The 24,782-nt window shown below is 30.0% G+C and overlaps 1 protein-coding gene across 1 annotated transcript in view; it reads right to left on the bottom strand.

The window, feature by feature from the left end:
* Positions 1 to 9,250: 9,250 nt before the first annotated feature.
* The window catches only part of LOC129989397 (homeobox protein EMX2-like), a 112,773-nt gene continuing 97,241 nt past the window's right edge, over positions 9,251 to 24,782 (bottom strand). Inside the window, exon 3 of the mRNA XM_056097911.1 lies at positions 9,251 to 11,945. Coding sequence (XP_055953886.1) covers positions 11,664 to 11,945 — 282 coding nt within the window. The 3' untranslated portion in view covers positions 9,251 to 11,663. The remainder of the gene's footprint in view (positions 11,946 to 24,782) is intronic.

A 24,782-nucleotide genomic window follows, 5' to 3' on the forward strand; every position in this document is an offset into this window, starting at 1 on the left:
AAGTTTTGTGTTTTTTCTCGTGAAGAGATTCTGACATTTCCAAATCAAATAAAGAATATTGATGATGAAATGAAGAATCGGTAATGAATTGAGAATGAAATGAAGAATAATGGTAATATTATACGATATTTCTATGACAACTAAAAGTTCTTCGTTTTTTCTTGTGAAAATATTTTGATACTTCCAAACCAAAAGAAAAATATTTTTAATAAGATTATGCCCGATATAACGGCAATGGTATAAATCTCATTTTTTCTGCGAGATTTATTTTTATAGAATTTTTTTCCACTATTGATTTACTAGAATTTAGAAAAATCGACATGAAATGGAACCTTTTTTTGATAATTATAGTTTAAATATTAGCAATATGAGGAATATTGTTTGATTCTGAATTCAATTATAGTTCATTTATGGACAATGATGCAAACATCAGAAGATTTTGAAAGCCGTTTTTTTTTCTTTCTAACTAATGATAAATGTTTTTAAAACCATTTTTTCGTAACAGTATAAACTTCAAACGAAATTTCTCCACTCTTTGTATCAAGAAATGTTAAGCTTGCAAATCTAATGAAAAAAAAATATGATATTAATTACAGCAAATATATTTCTTAAGTTATACATATTTCAGATTTTCATAAAATTTTCATAAGTTCTGTGTTTTTTCTAATGAATATATTTTGACACTTCCGCCGAATTAAAAATATTTTTAATTAAATTATAGCCGATATATTGGCAACGATATGAGCTTCATTTTTTTCAGCGAAAATTAATCTTTTTAGAATTTTTTTTCTATCGTTGATGCACTAAAATTTAGAAACGTTGACATGAAATAGAACATTTTTTTAAATAATTACAGTTTATATATTATCAATATGAGAAACCATTGATTCTACATTCTACAGTCATTTATAGTTCATTTATTGACAACAGAAATATAAATTAATTTATAAAATTTTTATCTCTTTTGATACAAAAGATTTAGATTCTTTATATCATAAGGAAAAAAAAATGTTTTTTTTTCAGTAATTATGACTCATATAAAAGCGATAGGAGAATACAACATTGTTTGTTAAAAGTATTTACAGCACATTTATTTTCAATTATATAAACCTCTTACAGCTTTTCATCAGAAATGAATTTTTAGAATTTTTATCGTTTTCGATGCACAAGCATTTTGAAACTTCAAAATGAAACGAAAAATATTTTTAAATAATTACAGCTCGTAAAATGGCAACGATAAAAACCTCGGAGGATTTTTGAAAGAGAATAAGGTTTAGAGTTTTTTTACCTCTTTTGATGAAATACATTTAGAGGCTTTGAAGCCATAGGAAGAAAAAACGTTTTAGGAAAATTATAGCTCATATGATTGAAATATCACCTAAATGTTAAAAAAAGCGTTAAAATTCATTTATTCGCAGTTATATAAATCTCATACGGCTTTTCATCAGAAATTAGTTTTTAGAATTTTTATTGTTGTCATTGTAGAAGGATTTAAAAGTTTCAAAAACAAATAAAAATATTTTATGGTAATTACGGTTCATACAGTGGCAGCCGTAGAAATTTCAGATGACTTTTCAAAGAAATTATAATTCATTTTTAGAATTGATATCGCTTGTGATATAGTTTTGTATTTGTAACCTATTATGAAAAGTTGGGCTTTTCAATGTAATAAGAAAATTAACTTCATAAATAAAAAAGTTTTTACAGAATTGTAGTTCATATATTACCATAAATGATATAAATCATATACTATTCTCGATTGGAAATTAATTTTTAGAATTCTTATCAGTTTCAATGAAAAAGGATTTGGAAGTTTCAAAAATCAAACGAAAAATATTTTTAAGCAATAACAGCTCATATATTGGCAACGATAGAAACTTCACACGACTTTTCAACCTAAACCAATTATTCGAAATTCTGATCTCTGGATATTCCATCTTCGCGATCGTGGCGCGAAACGTTTTTCTCTTTCCAATTACAGTACTAACCGAGAGGTTTTTGAACAGCGCAAACCTGTTATTTAAATGGCGCGTATCGAATGGTTCCTGTCAAATAAGCACAAAAACAAACGAGGTAAAGAAAAATACTATTTCATGAACGCGAATTTGTTGTGTTGCCGAGTCATTGCTGTCACTTCCCTATAATCAAGCACAGACTGGGGAACAAGTGGGAAATAGGAGAAAATGAATGAACATACGGCATCGCTTTGATTTCGCTGTCTGATAAGTGAAATTGGGGTGTGGATTGCTTGCTTTAGGAATAAGGAGATTTCGACTTGAACAAAAGGAACCATAAATAGCTTTTTGGTTAATGCTAGATAGTAAAGTAATAAAAAGGTAAAATGGCTATAAATAGATATACAATTAAAGAATCACTGAAAGAGGAAATTATAGCCTTGAACGCAATTTATAATTGATTAAAATAAATCTTGCATTTCGTATTTTTGTTCAAAAGTTTTTTGTTTCTTTTGCAAAAGTTATTAAAAAAAGGCATTTTTTGTTATGCTATTATTTCAAGTTTTGTTTACTTCTATATTAAAATTTAAATCTGGATATGTATTATTTCATATTTAATCTAGTTCTTCGCTAAAACTTCAAATTTCATAGAAAAGTATACAGTTATTGGGGAAGCAAAACCTTTTTATTTTAATCAATGTAAAGCCTCCTAATTTTCCAACAACTGTATTCTTGCTCCTGAAATTTTAAGTTTAATGACAAAGAATAATTTGTTTAAGTATCGACAAAAATATATCTTGATTTAAATAATATGAGGAATATCTGATTTCAGAAAAAAAAAAAAGAAAAATCTGAATTTGAAAAAATAGTAGAGTAAGGATTTTTATTTTTATTTTTTTATTTTTGTGAAATAAAAGGTTTTGATTGAAATTACTAAATGCCAGCGCTTTATTTTAATCAATATAAATTGTAATTAGGAACATTAATTTTTTATTTTATATATATATATATATATATATATATATATATATATATATATATATATATATATAATATGTATTTCAGACTAGCTCAAAACTGTTATTTGATAATACTTATAAATGGCGAATATGGCATTTCTAGATGTCTCTAGGAACTGCAAAAACTTTTCCCACTCGTAGAAAAATCAGAATTTATTAATCAATGAATTTCTTCCTGTATTTTCCACCATTCTTATTTCAATCTTTTTTGCTTAATTTAATATTGTTTCCATTTTAATATTTGCTTATAAAAACATCTTATTACGAAATCTCATTAGCTTTTTCATTTCATTAAAATCATTAGCATTCATTTTTATTATACATATTATACATCAATTATTTATGAATAAATTTGTTTTCCAGAAAGGATTTTAAATATATGAAATTCGCATTTAAATCTGCATTTCTTAGTAGATTAGAAACGTAGTAGGTTCTTGTAGAAACTGAAGGAGAGTCATAACACTGACTCTCCGACCCGCCCGAAGGCACACGAATGAAGAAAACTGAATGACCGGACCGGCGCAACTGGCGGGAACTCTGGTTGAGTCCTAAGGGTCATCACCGGCTACGGTACAACCTTTCCCGAAGGAAGTACGTCCCATCATCGATGGGAGGAGCCAGATCCCCCATCTTTTTGTGTACCCTCCAGGATGGTGAGGTTTAACCACCATACCGGAAGCATCTCATCCTCTTTTAGAAGTTCCCCCCGGGGGTCGGAACTGAAGGATAACTAAATCTTATTACTTCAAATCTTTTAAAATGCTGGGCATCGAGCACTGACGCTGAACATAAGGAAGTCTAAATAGGATCAATGGCAACTAATCAGATTTTTAAAACCATCAATCTGGGATCTCTGCAATTTTGGTGAACATTCCGGAATACAAGCTGATGAAAGTATTATGAAGGGATGTTATCAACATAAAAAAAAACAATAAGTAAATAAATAAAATTGAAGAAAAAGAGAAATTCTTAAATATGAGAAAATTAAAAAGGACATGAAATTTAAAAGCATAAATTAAACATTTTAATACTACTCGTATTGTATTTTCTTTAAGTTAGCTTCTTCACGATGCTCTGCTAAGGCTAACAAGGCCGTGGTAAGGTCTCGACTTCGAAACCGCAGGGCTTCAGGTTCGAGACTCAATTTCACCTCAGAACCGCTGTGTAAGCGGGTCTGGTGCACGTTAAACGTCCTAGCGAAACTCCCACTGGTGTGGCGTGGTATGGAGAGGGGGGTGTCAGCTCAGTTGTCGTCCCCGCCATCCAACCACGGTTCAAAATTACGAGGTCCGTCACGAAGTAGTCCTAGTATTGCTTTAAAACGGGACGTTAATTGTATTAAATTGATAAGGGTGACTATGTTTAATTCTATAATTCTTCAGGAGCTAACTTTTAGAAAAATTAAATCTAATTATAAGTTTAATATGAATTATTTATTATTGATAAGCAAAAAAGGTATAATCTTAGATATTTAGTCGAAATCTAGGACGTTCTAAATTGAAATATAATACGGAATTATATGGAACGTTTGGCTATTTTATACATGTATGAAAATTTGGTAATTCTAAAAAATAATTGTGAATTATGTGTTAGAATGTTAGGAATTATATACTTAAAAATTAAATTTGTTGATTTTTAAAATTTAAGCTATTTAAATAAAAATAAAGTCTGGGGAATAATACAAACCATGAATGAAATGCTTTATATTATTTCCCAAATTTTGAAAAAATTTACTATTTTTACTTACTTATTATTATAAATATTAGGGATAAATTTGTGACAGTTTTTCAATCCGAGATAAACAACTGAAATTCAGAATTATCCTAGCAAATCTGATTTGTGTGTTCATCTTAAATTGAGAAGAGATTATTTGAAATTTTATTTTTCAATAGCTTTTGCTTCCTTTATCTGGTTTTCCAAACTACTACTGAATCTCATTTTAAAATATCACAAAATTCAGTATTGTCCCAGTTAAAAAGAAATAAAAATATATTCTTTTCAAAAATATCTTTTAGGACACTTTAAGTTTCTGAATTACTAAACTATCAGTGAATCTCATTTTTAAATTTGCTGAAATTCAGCACTGGGCTGGTGAATTTGGATCATATGATCATCTTAAATTAAGATTAGATAAAGTAAAATAACGTTTTAACTATCTTTCACTGCAGTTTCTGTGTTATCAAACTGATACTTCTTGAAATAAAATATCATTAAAAATCAGAATGTCCCGGTTAACGGGGATGCATCATCATTTTGAATTAAGAGGAGATAGAATGCAATAAAAGGAGTACAAAGTAATAAGAGGAGGTACAATTTTTTAAAAATATATTATGTTTAGGTTGCATCTTGTTTATGAGTTACTATTACTGAGTTGCCATTGTATCTTATTTTTAAATGGCGTTGTCGTTTAAGACAACCTGGCTAATCTCGAATGTGTGATTGTCTTTAATTAAGAGGAGATAAAAAGAATTTTTTAAATATCTTTTGAGGCATTATTCACTTCTAAATTGCTAAGCTACTACTGAATTTCACTTTAAAATGTTGCCGAAATTCTGAATTCTCTTAGTAATTCCAAAAACTTAATCGACATTATACGCACAGAAATTTGTTGAACAGGTTCACTTGTTGAAAGAATGGACATTACCTAATTTAAAAAATTCAATCTACAAAAGATGTTTTCTGAGCTGTTTTTATATATGTTACCGGCAAAATATGAAACGCCGAAATTCTATAGAATGCCTAAGCTTTGTGTATAATATCTAGGCATTCGATAGAATGACAAATGCTATTTAGGTGAAGTACGAAAAAAAGTCCTGGTAAAAGTATTATATAAATGACGTTCATTCCTCAAAATTAAATGCTATTCTGAAAAAATAATGAGAGTGCTATTAAAAACATTTTATTCAAAATACGTAAAAAAAAATGAAAGAATGAAAAAAAAATGAAGAAAAATGAAAGTTGTACAAAGCAAAATTTACGCCTTTCTTATTAAGGGAAACCAAATTTTCCTATAAAAGAATAAGAAATTAAAATTAACCTACTTGTTGCATCATGGTAGGCTTGAATGACATTTTGATTTACATTTCATTACATTTTTCAAGCAAAGACATTTCATATTTTGGCACTTTGTTTTACACATTCATTTGATGAATCCTTGACCGCTTCCACTGGACTTTGCAATTGCAACTGATTAGAGAAGAATTTCGTGATGAGGAATATATTCAATTCTAAGCAAGTTTTTATGGCGTAAAGCGAATTGTGATCTCACATATACTTGTTTCAAAATTCCTCAAGTTAGTTCCAAGTCGGTAGAAACCATCCTCTGTCACACACATTACAACTGCCAATATATTGTGCGAATTACACTGCCCTTTGTCAACGTCAGGAATTGGAACTCGCATAGTAGTTCCCAAAAAAGCAATGGGATTTTTTTTTCGAAACGAATTGGAGACGTATTTCATACTTTGCTGGTTTCTCAATCGGTGTTCCATAGAATGCCTAGGAAATATGGGAAATATGAATCGTTTTATACTTTGCCGGCTAGTTTTAGGCATTATATACAATGCATAAGCATTCTATAGAATGCTTGATTTCATATTTTGCCTGTAACATATGTAAAAATAAAATTTGAGGGAGTCTCAATCTTATTAAAACTAGATGCAAATAAATGAATAATAATTTTTCCATTCGAAGAAAATAGTGCAGACTCGCTAATTCGAAAGATGTTATCGCCTTAGGAAAAAAATAATAATGCCATTTTTTTTTTCTAGAAATGGTTTAATGGCACTACTCTTAACTAAAATTGACCTTAAAATATCTTTGAAATTCGGATATGTTGCAACTAATTCGGGGCATGTAATTATCTTAGATTAAAATAAGTGAAAAGATCTTATTTTAAATATCTTTTGAGACGCTATTCTTTAATGTATTGGCGAATTACCATTTAAATGTCCCAAACGGATAAAATGTTACAGTGTATCATGTGCTTCTAATATTTTCCTGTCCTTTTTAAACCACCAAATTCCAACAAGAGCCTCTCAATTTGCGCAATTTCTCGATTATCAATCTCCACCAGTCCCCACCAAAAGCTCGATGCCCCAGAAATAATTGAAAAATTCGCCGAACAAATCGTTTGCGTTAACAGTCAACAACTAAACCAACATCGCGATCGAAAAGGGGAGGAAAGAGCACATCCTTCTGAGCCTCTCGTCAATTAATCAACTGTCTCCCTCCCCATCCCCCCCTTCCAAATAAAATACCGAACTATAAAAGGAGGTTGCCAAAGAGAAAAGAACAAAACAAAAGACATAGAACACAGGGGGTGATAAAAGTTACCACATCACGTGATTTTTCTCGTTTCATGATGTGATAAATCGACGCTCTATATGTGGATAATAAGAATAATAACAATAATGATAATATAATAAATTTGCGGAGCTCGTGAAATGAAAAGAAGCATTAAAAATATCCCTCGGTTGAGGTTCAAGAGAACTGTTTCACTCTCTCATAATGATTTCGGAAAAAAAAAGGGGGGGCCCGTGCCCTATTAATCTCTGTCATCGCCGTTTATATAAGGGTGGGCTCGTGCCCTCGGGATACCTTTATGTGTGTTTAATCAAATCTTAAATAGCTACTTGATTCTCACGCACTCTGGGCTTTTGGATCATGTTAATTTGAGGGGGGCGTATAGACGTAGCGAGGGGTGGAAGGGCATTTTGCAATCAACGTCATATAATTGATGATTGCCGAGATTCGACCCTGATCTGTTGGTGAACCTGAGATTAGAACAAGAAGGCTTGATCATTTATTCAGCCTTATTTTTAATGGTTATAAAGATTTGACGAGACTAATAAGAAACTATTTACACAATCTCGACGGGAGTCTTTAAAATAAATTGTTCAAAATAACATTTTTGACTCAGAATTTCTTTTATAGTGAGATGTAAATCTAAGATTAGAAATCTTATCATAATTGTCCTGCTGAGAGCTGGAATGTACTTCCTCGACTTTTTCATGCATTAAACCAGTCTAATGAGTTTTGAGTTTGACTTCGTTAGTTTGTAAGAAAATCGAGTAAATATTTTTTATAAGAATTCATTAAATAATAAAACATTTTTTAATAATTCATTAAATCATATTTATGTAAATTTCATTGAAAGGCTCACCTATAGAAGAAACATGCATTTTGTTAAATTTCTATATTTATCAAGGTTTTACGTATTTAGGTTTTTCTGAGCAATTTAATCCAAATTTGGTATCCAAACCTTTATATCTCAGTTTTTTTTGTTTTTTTTTAAGAAGAAACTTTTATTTTTTACAATACTAATATATCGAAAATATTTCACTAAACAGGTCTAAATGGAGTTAAAAATTATATAAATATTTAAATTTCACATTTTTTTTTTCAGAAGCACTGCTATTGATGCAACTGATATTAAATCTAATTTTTTGAGTCATTCAGAGCATTTTTCCAACTGGAAGTATGCTCTTATTCTTTAAGAGAATAGAAATTATCAATGGAGCCATGATTAAAGCAGGCATTCTTTATAAGATATATTCAGCAATTCACATTTACCCTATTCCTTATAATAGAAGTTCTTATAATTCAACTTCTGTTTCAGATTTATTTTTTTTGAAATCAGTCTTGTTTTTTTTTTTTTTTTTTTTTTATTACAGTTTTATAGTTTTATAACTTTATTTATTAACTTGCAAAAAGAAAACCGGGGCAAAACGGCAACATTAAACAAAATCGAGCATCTATTCATTTCATCTCCAGCATGTTTGTCGAGAATAAGTGAGATAATTTCAATATCTAAGATATTAAGACAGGCTAATTGGGTTTCGTTGTTTATGACGCTTTAAGAAATGAATAAATTTCCTGATGCGAATTTAATACTTGATATATTTAGAGAGAGATAAGTTCGTCACACCTGTGACATCAGATTATTTATATCATTTTTATGTTATTGGTTTGCTTGTCGTGTGATAAATTAGTATAAATAACAATTATGGAATGGAAAAATGTCATCATGTAACTATGAAGTCAAAGAATTAGACGCCATTTTGCCGTTAATTTAATTGAGTGAGTGAGTGAGACCTTTGAAAAAATGATGGTTTTGGGTTCTAGTGATCATGATCGCTGAAGAACTAAAGAAATTTTCCCGAATTCTTGTCATGAGAACTATTACAATAGGTAGCCTTCCTATAGGAATCTACCTAAAAGATAAACACAAGTAACACTAAATGAATGTAATGACAATTCAAAATCATTCTAAAGCAGTGCTTCAAGTACATTTTATTTGGCATGGAAAATACTTTACAGAAACTTTTGAAGCTTTTACTTTTAAACACAATGTACACCTTTTGACGCTTCAAAAATCCGCACAAACGAAGTTCATTTGCTGACAATTCTAATGACATAGGCGAAATGTGAATCAGTCTTCTATTACAAAACAGAATGTCTTTTATTTCTGCTTTCACTAAATTCCTTTCTCATCTTCAATGCCCTGTGCAACAGCTACCGTTGCTTAAAACATTCTTTTCAAACAGTGTGTCAGGCAACAAGTATAATTAAATAAATGCACAATCAAGTATATTTTGTTACACAGAACTTTAAAAAGAATGGTACAAGGTGTTTATGAAAATCGCATAAATGTTGCAGAGCAAATTGACCAAAGAATCAAGCTTTACAAAACAATATTAAAATAATAAAAAAAAACTCTTTCCTAGTCTGCCTAGAAAAGGGTAATAGTGTCTGTCACCACTGTTATTTTTTCTAATAAAGCTCATTTTTTCTGTATTTATAATGAGATATTATTTTTTTTCTTACAATTAAAAAAGAAAAAAAAATATGAGCTGTAGAAGGTACGGCTCCTGATCCAATTATTTACATTTTTTTTTTTTTTTTTTTTGCAAGTAAAAAGAAATATGAGCTTTAAAAGGTACAACCAATTATTTTTATTTGTTCTTTCAATTAAAAAAAACTACGAGGTATAGAAGATATGGTTCTTCAGCCAATTCCTTTTATTATTTCCTTAGAATTAAAAAATATGACCCGTAGAAGGTACGGTTCTTCAACCAATTATTTTTATTTTTCTTACAATTAAAAAAAAAACTACGAACCGTAGAAGGTACGGTTCTTCAACCAATTCCTTTCATTCTTTTTCTTTCAAGTAAAAAAAAAACTATGAGCCGTAGAAGTTACTGTTCTTCAGCCAATTATTTTTATTTTTTTTCTGCAATTAAAGGGGAAAAAAAACTAAAACTATGAACCACAGTAAGTACGGTTCTTCAGCCAACTATTTTTATTTTTTTCTTACAATCAAAAAAGATCTATAAGCCGTATAAAGTACGGTTCTATATTTTTTTTTGCAACTGATAAAAAAAAACTACGAGCCATGGAAAATACTGTTCTTTAGCCAATTCTTTTTATGAGAAGCGAAGTTTCTCGCTCTGCAATATTCAACTCTTGCAATATTCACAAAATACCTTGTACATGCATTATTGACTGTGTAACGTAAATGAATGTAAAGATGAAACAATTGAAATTCACAAATTCGTATAAATAAATAAGTTTTTTTTCTTGTCTTTTTGGCATTTCACTGGGTTGAAGACTTTGCAACAGAAAGTTCTTATTGCATTTTCAGTCAGAGAAATTCGCAGCTTTATAGCATGCTCTCCTTCTGACGAAGCATTAATGAAACATTGCTTCATTCTTGTATTAGCATATGCATACTCCTTTAGAAGTCATGCTTCTTTATTTCTTTCATTTGATGGTTGTTTTAATCTATAATCACTCAGATAATGATGATTAATAATTCATCATATTTTCATAAACCTCAAGCGCACTGTCAAAAAATTAATATTATATTTAGTATTAAAAATTTCATTATGATTTATTATTATATTTTTGAAAATGTATGCTTTTTTTTAGAAAGATTGCTGAAAGTTTCTTTTTGAAAATAAATTGCGTACTGAATTAGGAATCTTTCTTTTTGAATTTGGGACTTAAAATAATTCTATATCACAAGAATAATATACCACGTAAATCTCAAGTTTGGACTTAACATATTCTTGTCCAAACCATTGATTTATCTAAATAACACTCTGAATATTTAATTTTTATGTTATTCAGATTAAAATCAAGTTTCATGATATTTATGAAGACAAATTTTAAAACCAGAAAAGCCAGATTAATGATTGTTTTATATATATTATCATTAAATAACAAAACAGAGGTAGAATTGATCATGAATTTCAATGTATGAAGAATTATTTCACATCAGAGTAACAGATTAAAACAAAAGAAAGAAAAACTTTATGGTTGTTTATCTGATGCAACATTTGTTGTAATCGCGGAACGAATTGATCAACTTTTTTTCACTTCACCAGTTCATCTTGCTAGTCTCTAAATACTATGTTTTATTAATATTAGATGTAGAAACAGCCTTTATACATAGTACATGTTCGGGGCTTGTAATTCATATACAACTTGTTCATATAAAGGAAGCAATAAGTTATTGAATATCATAGTCCATTACTTTTTTTTTATAAAAATAAATGTGCATTTTTCTGAGAGTTTGACTTTTATATACTCATTCCAGCTACAATCCTTATTCTTCTCAGGAAACCAAGAGTTTAATTTAGCAATTTCAAAAGCAAATTGTTTATCATTAATTGTTTTTATTCTCTCACGTCGACAGTGGCGCCATCTCTGGAGAATCTGGTGCACTCTCGATCTCTACCATTGACCCGTCATCCGAAATAGGAGAGGAGGGCATATCGTCGCCATTTTGCCAGTTGTGCTTGTCTGGATATTCATGACTTCCGGTGGAATGAGGATGTTGATGATGTTTTGAATCTCCCGATGATGATGAGGATCCAGATTTGTGATCGGATTGCCGATTATTTTGTTCTTCTTCTTGCTTTTGCCGTTTGTGTTTCGTCCGACGGTTTTGGAACCACACTTTGACCTGAAAAGAAAAATGGAGGAAAAATTAGGTTCCATTTTACTAAAGAAAATTGCTCATGTAATTAAATTAGTAACAAATTATTTAAATCCGATATAGATTCAGTTATACTGCATGGTACTCATTGCAAGATAAGTAAAACTTCGTAATAAGTACTGAAATAAAAAACTTAAAGGACCTAAAAAAATCTGGTTCGAAGCAAAATGAGGGCTTTGGGGAAAACATTATTTTCCAATACCGTGCAAGGCATTCGTGACATTACCAAGCTAATTTTGGTGTTATGGCAAAAAGGCATCAAAAATACATATTCTCACAATTCTAAAAATGCTAGATTCACGATAAGAATTTATATTTTGTAATTCTTATTCTCCAATGCCATGCAAGGTATTCGTGATCTTACCAAGCTAATTTTGGTATCATGGCAAAAAGGCGTCAAAAATACATATTCTTATGATAGATTCCATAAAACTGTTAGATTCCTGCCAAGAATCTATATTTTGTAACTATTCTTCGCCAATGCCATTCAAGGCATTCGTGACATTAGCCAATTTCACAGTTGTATGTGAGGCGAGGGTGGTAAAGAATTTATCGGAAAAAAACGAGAAAGTTTCGAGGAGAGACAATTTCTGTTAGTTGAGTTATTGCATTCACAAACAGACATAATTCCAAAAAAAAAAAAAAATGTATATCCAGATTCACAGAGTTCTAAAATGATGAGATTCATCAAGCTCACAAGACTGAATTATTTCACGATGGCATTTTTCCGATCTTCTTTATTCTTTGTATAAGAGAAAATAAAAATCCCTAAATAAAACCCTAATGGACCAGCCATTAAACCCGAAACAAATCGAAATGGCTACTCATCTGAGTAAAGGGTTGGTTGGTCAGCGAAACATACACTGCTGGAACTCAACGACCCTTGAAAGCGGGCCGGACTTTCAAGAACCGGAACTGCATTAATGGACTCTGCCGGACCCCGTTCTTCCGGCCCTGAAAACGGAGAAAGAGATTCTTGGCACTAAAAAGCTTTCGGAACAAAACGTCGTGTAAGTATGGCAGAGCGTATTCGGTTCCATCTTCCCAAGTTACATCTTCATTAACTACAAGAGGAGGATTTTTACGAATCTGAATGGGTTCGCCGTCGTTTCTTCCGGCCATCGGACAGGAAGGTGGTTCTATTTTTCATCGTGTGCGGAGTGTTATTGTCTGCTAAAAGGGGGCATTCGTCTTTATTATTATTATTATTTGGATAGAAGAGATAAGATAAAGATTCCTTCTTAAATAAAGAAGAAAATCGAATCATAAGAAAAGAGATTTGTTATTGTTATTGATAGATATACCAAGTTTTTTTGTATGTATATACCAATTATAAAATAAAAAAAGATTAAAATGGATCTCCCGTTTTTTACTTTTTCGTATACGTAGTACAGAGAAAATAATTTAATCGTCAAAAAATTCGAACTCGAGATTTTGACGAATCTCCACGTTTCTGAATTCCCGGGGGCCGCGATGGCCTGATGATGAGGCCTCGGCTTTGGAAGATTCTAAATTCGAGACCCGATTCCACCGAAGAACTGTCGTGTAAGCGGGTCTGGTGCACGTTAAATATGTCTGGCCCAAACGTTCTCCCGCTTGTGGTTGTGAAAGTTTAGAAATGGGGTGCCAGCTCAGGTGTCGTACTCTTCATCTGACTGCGGTTCAAAATTACGAGGTCCGTCCCAAAATAGCCCAAGTGTTGCTTTAAATATGGGACGTGAATATAATTGAATAAAACTCTGAATTTCCAGAGTTCTGTCTGTGACAAAGATAACTCCGAATCCCTTTGAGCTAGACGAATGAAATTTTGTATACGGTATTTACATCAAACTTTCTGTCAAATTTTGTGCAAAATCCTTTCAGAAGAAGTGTGTCTGTGTAGCTGTTCGAATACAAGTTAACATAATAACTTCAAAACAAAAAGAGCTAAATAAATAAGATTCCGTACACATATTTAGCAGACATATTTCAATGTTTGAGCTTAATCCGATTGGAGAGTGGCCGCTCTCGGTCTGTAAATTTAGAAACATGTAAATGCGATAACTCAAAAATGGAATGATTTAAATATATCAAATTCGGCATGGCATTTTGTGATTACAAGTTTAGTTTTGTGTCGAATCTTAGTTTCAATAGGTTGGGAAAAATACGTTTATCAAACAAATTCGATTTTCTCTTACTATTAACCGTATATCAGGGATTAATCGCCAAAAAACTCGCCAAAGGTGACACGATCGATCCATTAAAAATACTAAATTCATACCGAATGTGAATATTTCGTGATTATTATATACCAATGCATGCAAAATGTGGGAAGCATTCATGCATCAACGTAGATGTCTCGGTTGCAAATTTTATGTTCATTTATTTATTTACTCTTACTAAACACCAAGATCTCTACAATTTTATATTCAAATCAAAATACGTTTCCCCGTATGACGACATGATTTGCATATTTTGTAAAACCAGATTTCAGAATTACATTATCAAGGCATCAAAACGCTATTCTAGAATGGGTCGGATGAACCTCCCCTCTCATACCCTGATGTTCTCTTTATCCAACAATCAACTCCCTCAATGTGTGGGTAAGCCCCACTGTATAAACACCTTCAATGGCATCAATTTATTTTTCGTCGAATCGGAGATCGGAAGCGCATCGAACAAAACAGAAACGCGGATTACGGGACTCTCCGAAACGACCCTCTCCCTTTTCCGAATAAAAATTAAACCCCTCCGCCAATGGCAGTTCGAGATAATATTTAGAGAAGGATACGGGGATTGCCTTTCCCAGTATGTATTGAATCGGATTGAAATGAATGGACCATATGCTGTGTGTTTGGTTGTGTCCGCTTTGTTTGAAGCGTTGTAAGAGTGACTGGAAAAGGCTAATCCTGCCGCAGAGGGTGGTGAAGAGAAGTGAAAAGGAATCCCCCTACCATTCCGAATGCAATTTAGGATGGATCACCCTGATTCGGTGCGGATGAATAGGGTTTGAAGAGAGCGGAAAGAGATTTGTACGAAATTGTTACTTTATGAGGGTCATACCATGGATTGGATTTGGATGTATTGAAGTTTCTCTCCACCCCCCCCCTTTAAAAAAAGATAGGCATGAAATATCAGTAATGTTTAGTACCAAAACATGAGTTGAAACGTTTCCGTCATATTTAATTTTTAAAAGTAAAGTTGAATATAATTATTTAGCATTTTTGCATTATTTAGGAGATGATCCCATAACTTTGAACAAAGGAACAGATAATAGGAAAGTCATCTGAACCGACAATCCTTCTTCTTAGTTTCAGCATAACATTTGCGGAAAGATACCAAACTCCCGAATTTAATCTCATAATTTTGAAAAAAGGAGCTGCTATAATATGAAAGGCATCTCTGAACCTACAATCTTTCTTAGCCTCCGCACATTTGCGGAAAAATACTAGGCTCATGATTTGATCTCATAATTTTGAACAAAGGAACTACTAATATAAAAGGCGTCTGAGCCGATGATCCTTCTTCTTAGTTTCCGCACAACACTTGCGGAAAGATACCAGACTCTCGAATTTGGTAGATTGGATTAAATGCCCGGCATCATTCTGTCTGAAAGCCAATTGGAATTGGAATTTGTAATTTTATGGCGCAAAAGACGTTATATACCATTCCGTGCCAGTAGGGAGATTAAAACATAAAACCATGTAAAATGATTCTAATTAGTAATAATTTATAACAGTCTGTAAATTTTTTTACTGTCACACTGAATTTCTTACAATGTAATTTATAATGAGGCGTCGGCCATCGCTGATGCCCAAGGAAGTCAAGGTGTTAAACAAGATTGCTGCTTAGTTTAAAATCAAAGGATCTTTGGAAGCCAAAACTATATCATCATACCACCAATACCAGTGGTTCTGAGACCTTTACACAGATTTAAATCCTCCGAGATATTGTACCATCTATTACTGTACTTGTACCATTACAACGTGATACTGCACCATTACAACACCCAGTGGGCTAGTTAAAATAAATAGTACTACTCAGAACATAGCATTTTTGTTATAATGTTGTTATTAGAATATTGTATTATACGTTTTCGTGGTAGAGGCATTTATATACTTTTTGCCCTTTCCTGGTCATTTAACTACCTTCGATTCTAAGCTAGCTTATTTTGTTGAAGTGTCTTACTTTTTAACGGTTTTTTTATGGACTTTTTTTCAGATAATACAGAAATAAAATATATATCTATTTCTATTTTAGTATCTTTCTACGTCAAAAAAAAAACAAAAAAAACATATAACTGTTTTTTTTTATCATAAATATTTTTATCCAAATATTTTAATGGTTTTAACGCATGATCCTTAAATACATAAAACTATAAAAGTTTGAAATACTGTAAGTTTAAATTTTAGGAATTCCACAGCAAGTTTGATTAGTTTCTAACTTAGCAATAAATTAGAAATTCTGCAAAAATTTTGATAAATTTGAAATTTTGTAATCAGTTTAATAATAATAAAATAAATACTTTATATATAATAGTTTAATAATAATAAAATAAATACTTTATATATAATAGTTTAATAATAATAAAATTAGTTTAATAATAAATTAATAAATACAAAAGTTCATTTCTAAAATCTATTAGAATTGTGTTAAATAACCAATCAACTATTAATTTGAACAGTATGAGCAATACCCTGAATAAACAGCTTAAACAATATAAATGAGTTTTGTTCTTCTGATATTAAGTGATACAAATATTCGTTTTAATCTTTCCGGTTATAAATTACTTTGACACTAAATCCGAAACACAAACGAATTTCATCTTTCTTAACTATTCATCATCATCAAGCAATCAGCTACTTTCGATGATAATATCCTTCAAAAGTCACTGCCCGTATCCCTAACAAAGCGATCCAATTTAACCGAATCTCTAACAACCATTCCGCGATCTGGTAATAAAAATAGCTCTAATGCTGCAGAGACCACCACCCCATTTCCAGGATACCCACATTTATTTTCGTTTCCTCCCCCCCCCCTTTTAATCCTGTGCACATGGCTCAGCTCCCTTTCAGGGGAGGGGGGGGGGCAGCAGTTGTCCTGACTGGCGTTCAATCACGGGGACTAATAAGAAGCTAACGAAGCGCTAACGGTGTGGAACCACGAACGACAAATCACCGGCGACCCGTGGGACAGGCCGTAATTGTGTCGCCTCCATACAGCGACGGAGTATTGGAAGTATTTGCCAATAGATGGCGCCAGGGTAGCAGATTGGGAGGCTAAGAAAGAGAAAATGAGAAGCCAGAAGCAAATTGCAGCAAAATTCAACTTTTTAAAATTACTGTTCCCGGAGTTGATTTAACTCTATAAGGGCAAATTTCGAGGCCCGCTTTCCCCTGAAAAGTTCTAAAATCAGATAGTTTTCATTATTTTTTACTTTAAGACTATATAAGCATTTTTAAAAAAAATAAATATTACGAAAATTACAAATAGCACCATTTCTTCGCGCGTCTCGGCATCTCGAATGTAAGTATTAAAAATAACAATTTTAAATAAAATGGTAAAAAATAATAATACTTTTTAACGTATTATAGATATTTAAATGCAAAGTTCCCAATAGAAATCTGGACCATATTAATCTGAAGTTTTATCTGAAATTTAAATAATATTTCATTTTAATTCGCTTGGCTCTTGCAAATAAATGATAGCATGGAATTTGATAAAACTGTAAATATTACAAAGAAAAACCTGGAATCCTCAAACGTTCCGAGGTACATTAGACATTAGTCTGTTTTATCTAAACTCGTTGGTCCACAGTAACAACAATGGAACTGTTTTGTCTCTCGCATAAAATAGACTTTATGTTTATAGAAATAAAAACATAACTTGGGATATTTAATGCGTTTATTTCTTTTAGAAAAGAAATTTTAATACCATTTAATGTGTTATTAATATCATTTACTAGAAATTCGGTTCTTTTTACTCTGAGGTGAAAGGTGATAATGTTGTAAATATTTTGACATTTTTTTTTACGTTATCAATTTAGCCGAGTATAAAAATCAAGAGTAATTCATTTGAAACTCGTAGTAAAATTGCTAAATTTTAATTATTACAGATAAGCTAAAATTATTCTAACAAATAAAACTTTACATTTATTTGAAGAATTCTTCCTATTAAAAAAAAGCAAACTTTCTGAAAACATAAAAAATAGTAGAAAAAACGAATAAAGCTTTATAACAAAAATAATAGCAAAAACGAACGCTTTAAAGAAAATTATGAAAAAAGACTATGGCGAATTCCGGTGACTTAAATTTTATTCGGTTACTTTTTGGTTACTTTTGTGTGTCCTTTTTTTAAAGCAAACCTTTAGTTTATTTATTTATTTTTTGAACTATACAAAATGGCAAATAACTAAAGGCACAATTGTGGAAAAAATTCCCGTTTTTCTTAATGTCGAGAGAATAATTTAAAATTTACTCAAAAAATTATACAATATTAAAGTAATATATAAAAAAAGTTAAATAAAGATATAACGTATAATGAAGATTAACATTTAAATTCAAACCAATATTAGATTAAGCCGCTAAACGTTATGAAATAATTAAGACGCGATCTTAACATTTCCCGACGCAAGATATCTATAATTGTTAACATGTCAAGAATGATTCCTGTGCCAAAAATAAGTGGATATATTTATTTGTTGACATAATATTTATTATTTGTAGGATATATAATTATGTTATTACTATCGTCAAATATCATGTACTGCATCATTTAAATCGTTTAGAATTATTATTTTTTTTCCAGAAAATATACAGTTAATTTCTTTAAAACTTTAGACAATTGCTCTCCTGAAATTTAATGCAACTGATTATATGAACAAAATTGAAATTGTCTTATTGTTAAATACCAAACATTTGCAAAAGTTTGAATCTATTGGAAAAAAATTAATATTTTACTTTTTTATTAAAATAAAAATTACGAAAACGTAAGAAGAAGAAAGGGAAAATAATTTATGCGTGACCACATTTCAAATTCCATCAACTGGTTTGCATTTTTGAGCTATCACAGACAAAGAAGGTTCATGATTTCAATTCATTTTGCTTTCGAATTATCATGTTTGAAAATGCATTGATAGGCACTATGCTCACAAACCCATTCGCTTAATACCTTGATCGATCTGTCTGCACACCATGAGTGGATAATTCTAAACAAAAATTACATGGAATTGTCAAATATCTCAGGTATTTTATATAAATTCTCATTTAAATCAAAACTACAAAACATTTCAGAAACAGAAGGTTCCATCTAATTATATTTTTAAGAAAAGTCACGAATTAAAGGGTTCAAGACCTCGCTCTTAAGTTCTAAAATTAGCAAACAATCAATCCTAAGATGTTTTTAATCTAGTAATGAATTCAGTTCCAAATATCAGCCATTAAATTCATCGAATTTTTGAATTACCATGCCTGCATGCACATGACTTCCTGTTTTTCCTGTTGCTATGACAGATTTCGGCTAAAATTTGGCAGAAATATACGGTTTTGGTATAAAGAACAAGTTCCAAATTTCAATACTTGTTCGGCTGTAGGATTATGGGACTGATAGACAAATGGATCAATTAAAGAAATGATATTGGTATAAATGTGGAGATTAATAAAAATCTCTAGAGAGAAAGTTGACGATTATAATTCTTACATATTTTCTAATTTAAAAAGAAAAGAAAAGGAAGAAAGAAATATTACTCCAGCTTAAGAAAATAACAAATATAACATTTTTTTTTTTTTCATTTTTAGAACTTTATTTCGCATATTAGAAAATAAAAATTAATAAAAAATGATTGCACCAGTTCTAGAAAATAACAAATATACCAAAAATTCACATATTTAATTATTTCCATAAGATCCTAAATGGCTGAAGCATTAAAATTATAAATTTTTAACGGTCTTAACGCTTCGTTTGTCTTGAATAAAATAATAACCAGATTTTAAAGGCTTGTCAACGAATAAACACGCCAATCATACTCAAGAAAAATAACTTTTTACAGTCTTCTCAGTAATTTATTCTAGATGAAAAAAGAGAATAATAACCATACATTGCATTGTTTGGAAGAACCAATAAACAAGCAGAATAAACTAAGCGAAACTGACACATCCAGGATCTGAATGATTGGCGGCATAATTCACGCTGATTTGGCGACGAGGCGAGAAGCGGGCTTGTCGAAAACCGCATCCTAATTTACTGTATCAGTGTGGACAATTGCCGGGAAAATGTTGTGTTAGCAGCACAATGGAATCACCCCTGGTTGCTCCATGGAGCTTGACAGGATTGGGGAGCTCAGCCCCACCTCCATTGAATAACGATCAACTCGAGTGGGACTCTCAACTTGACATTTGCAGATAAAGACAGGAAACTAGATTCAAAATTTTATCGATGTTTTGGCGAGATAATGACATTACCAAAAGAATAAAAATTTCAACGTAAAATGTTTAATTGAAGGACTAGTGTTAAAAGGTATTCAGAAGAAATAATCAAATTGTCGTGATATTAATGTTAGATTTAATTTTTTAAAGCATTTGATATGAGGGGAGGGGGATGGAAAAATAGGGGGACAAACTTTAACTGAAAATTTTATTAGTTATTAGTTACCTATTAAAAGTTAATTTCGTATTTTTATTTTTAGTTCGTTTTAATATTTTGTTAGTTGTTTGGACAAAATTAATTTAAAATGACTTTCGATAACGTATTTTATTGCATATGTTGCTGTTAGAGAAACATATAAGAACATTTTCATAGAAAAATGAAAGGCATTTAATAAAAAATTCTATATGCTTCAAAAAAATTTCACATGACGATTTCTGTGCGCCGTTGTTTTACGAATCAAATGTATATATACAAATATAACCCTAGTGTGTGAAGTTCTACTCCTAATGACCGCCATCAAATCTATACCACGCGAAAAAAACAGGGTGTTTTTTCTGAAGATTTTATTAAAAATTTGTAGGCTTATTATTATAAGCTGACGCATATAGATAGGAGATAATAAAGCAGTTATAAAAAACTAAATCTCAAAAATAATTTGTTCTTAAATGTGTTGTTAAAAAAAGCTTCTTAAATGTTAAAAAAAAAATGCCTTTTTTCAATGATAAAAAAAAAGATTGATTTTACTGGACCTAATCCTATCAATTTATCACCGAATTTAACTAAGAAAATTCTCATCTTGGCAGTAAAGATCATTAAAATCTTCAAGAATGCGAAGCAGGTTTTGATGAAATAAAAAACGTTCAAGCGTATAATTCAGCAAAAAAAAACAAAAAAAAACACCAATAATACTGTTTTAAAGTAATTAAAAGAACGATCATTTTTAAACTATAGTATATCTGATGTCAGTGAAATGAATCATTTAAAGATGCTGAATATTTTAAATCAACTAATTTCATTTTAATTTCAATGTTATTTTATTATCTGAGGAAAAAATATCTTTGTTTTAATGTTACTGCAGCTAATATTAATTGCTTAAGGAAAAATCAAAGCATTTCTATCTAAACATTACCTATAATATGAATCAATGTTCTTAAAAAAATGTTGGAATTATAACTGTTAGAAATGTTAGAAAATACAGATTAATTGAAACCTTTATTCAGAAAATTTTTTTCAACACAAATAAATGAATAAAATAAAATAAAAATAAAACAAAATAAATAAAAATTGATTTTTCATTATTATTCCATTTTTTTTTTCTTTTTCCATTTTATGTAACAATTACCGCTAACAACTTTCTCCACATAAAAGAAGCACGAGAACAACCAAATCTATTAAAAGAAACTTAGTTCTCAATTATGATGTCATTCACAGAACGAGAAATAATAAAACGTTTTTATTGTATAAAAGAATTCTCTTTCATTTCTGTATGTAAAATATTTATTTCAATAACATGAAAAGAAGTAAAAATAAATTATAGCTTTACTTCTACTCTATTTAATTCTATCTATGCAAAATTCTCCTGTAAACGTTTCCTTCATCATTTTAAATATTGATTTACTATTCTGACTTTCCGCTGTTAGATCAAATTTAAAGTCTTTATAATAAATTGGTAAGAAAAAGTGTAGAAAAATAATTTGAATTTTTCAGTTGACGCTCAAAGAGTGCATTCGATTTCATTCAGTTTAAAAACATTTTTTTTTAAATTCATTCCTCCAATTATGATATATATTTTGAAAATAATCGGAAAGCTATAAAAGCTTGTGAAATATCAAAATTCAATTCCATGATGGATTTGGATTCGGCTATCTATGGTTTTAGAACCACTACAGTAGAGGATTAAAATAGTTCAGATATTTTCTCCTGTTCACATATTACCATCACAACCTTCCAAACTTTTCTTTCAAGCTGACTTTTAACTACAAAATGAGATCCTATGGACTGGAAACACCACCCGCTAGGTCAGACGATTCTTCCCAGTCCCAGGAATGTCCCAGATCGAGATCAAGATGGGTCTCCTTCCTTGGACCACCCCGTAGTTCCTGATGCGATCTGTCAGCTTTCTGATTTCTGCATACCCTAGTTACACGCATCAAAAGATTTGCCAACTGTTGGTGACCGGTGCTGGTGGCATTCGCACAACTGCGATCTCTTATTTACGCTCGGAGAAATCACCAAAGATGGCCCAATTTCAGAGACTTTTGTGACAGCTTTAGCAACAAGCTAAATAAATCCGTTTTACCTTTTATGGGAGGTACTTATAAATGAAAAGCGATGATGTAGGTCCTAAACTTACGGATTCTGTTTGTATTGTATTTGGAAACTGTCTTTTGGTATTAGTTTCTGCTTCGGTGGGAATTTACATTACCTTTTAGCGTCGGAGGTGTTTTCAAGTTGCATTTGTATTTTGTCGGAGGTACTTTTGTGGTTACTCGGAAAGAAATCGGAAGTACAATACAGTGAGACTTGGCGAAATAGTTGCTAACCAACAAAAATATCAAAAGCCCGAAAAGTTGGATTAAAAAATAAGCTTAAAAATGAGCACAGCTAGAAATATATATATATATATATATATATATATATAATTTTAAAACTAAAAATGCTATAAAAGATTTATTTCATTCAACAATCAATAATATACAATTATTAGATGAATAAAATAATAATATATACATATAATAAGAATATATATATATATATATATATATATATATATATATATATATATATATATGTATATAAGTGAATATATAATAATATAATTAATTGATGAATTTTGAAAATTTTAATAAAGAAAGTAATGATGATTATTGTTAAAAATTTAATAATTGAAAAAAAAATTATAATTTTTTTTTAAATAAACAATTTTAATAAGCAAGCAATAAACAATACTTTCAAAGCAACATTTGTATAATGATTTATATAAATCACATCTAACATGTTCAATGTTTTTCCCCTCTTAAACTGGGAAATTTTTGTCCCTTTTTTTGATTGAATATATAAGAAGTTCTTAAGTGAATTCATAAAACTTAAATATATATATATATATATATATATATATATATATTCTTACGATTTTTTTTGACACAATTTACAGATACATGTGAACAACCAATAAATTCGAATTATAGACAATATTTTATTATTGTGATTACAAAGTTGAGATATTTTTTAAATCATTTTTGTTTGAAATCACTTTTAAAATTTTTTTTTATTCGCAAAATGCTGAAATCTGATACCTGGAAAATAATTCGCCATTATGTGTTTAATTATTTCCATTTGTAGTAATAATTGTAATTTAAAAACTGTTTATTCTAAAAAAATCGTTTTAAAATCAATAAAAAATTTCTGCTTTTAAAATATGGGTAAACGAAGCTTGAATTGCCTATAAGCCTTTATCTGCAACAACATTAATATAATAAATGTACTATAAAGCTCTATATACCGTTTTAATGTTATCAATATACTATAAAGTTCCATATTCAATATTAATATTATAAATGTACTATGAAGTTCTATATTCCTTATTAATATTATAAATGTACTGTAAGGTTCCATATTCCATATTAATATTAGAAATGTACTACATTATTCTATAATTAATATTATAAATGTACAAAAAATATCATAAATCATATTAATTCAATATTATTTTGATTTATTCTGTCTAAAAAACAAAGATCGAGAATTATTTCGATCTCTTGAATAGTTTGAAAAAACTTTTAACACATTTTTAATATTTTCCTTTGAAACTAATACCTTGTTATAGAAGCACATTTATATTTAATTTATATTTCGCTATAGAAGCTCGTTATAATTTATATTTCGTTATAGAAGCATAAGAGCATAATAATTTGTTTTAACTCTAAAACGACAGATCGAGAAGTTTCCGAATATGAGATACTTATTTAATGATGAATATTGCTCTTTCATTCCGAACGAATATAATGAAAACAGTTTGGCAAATTGTTGTCATAATGGTAATTCTTGATGGTAATGATAATTAATGGTAATTTCTAGATTCTTTCTCTCAAATAATGATGTAATAATAAAAGTTTCACAATTTAGTCAATGGAAGTTCTCAGCAATACAGGAATTTGACAAATTACGCATCAAATTTGACTGAACATAAGATTTCACATTATTGAAGCAATTATTACAATGTATTTAGTAGAATAACTATATGGGGCTTCATAATTAAAAATGTAATAATGAGATTCATAACATAATTTCATTGTTCATTGAATTTCAGAGTTTTATTAATACCATAATTTAAAAATTATTATTTTCGACTGGAGATAAGGGATTATACAAAAATGCTATAGACAATTGTTACTGGAAATA

Source organism: Argiope bruennichi, chromosome 10 (genome assembly GCF_947563725.1).
Source record: "Argiope bruennichi chromosome 10, qqArgBrue1.1, whole genome shotgun sequence".
In the NCBI taxonomy this organism is placed as follows: Eukaryota; Metazoa; Arthropoda; class Arachnida; order Araneae; family Araneidae; genus Argiope; species Argiope bruennichi.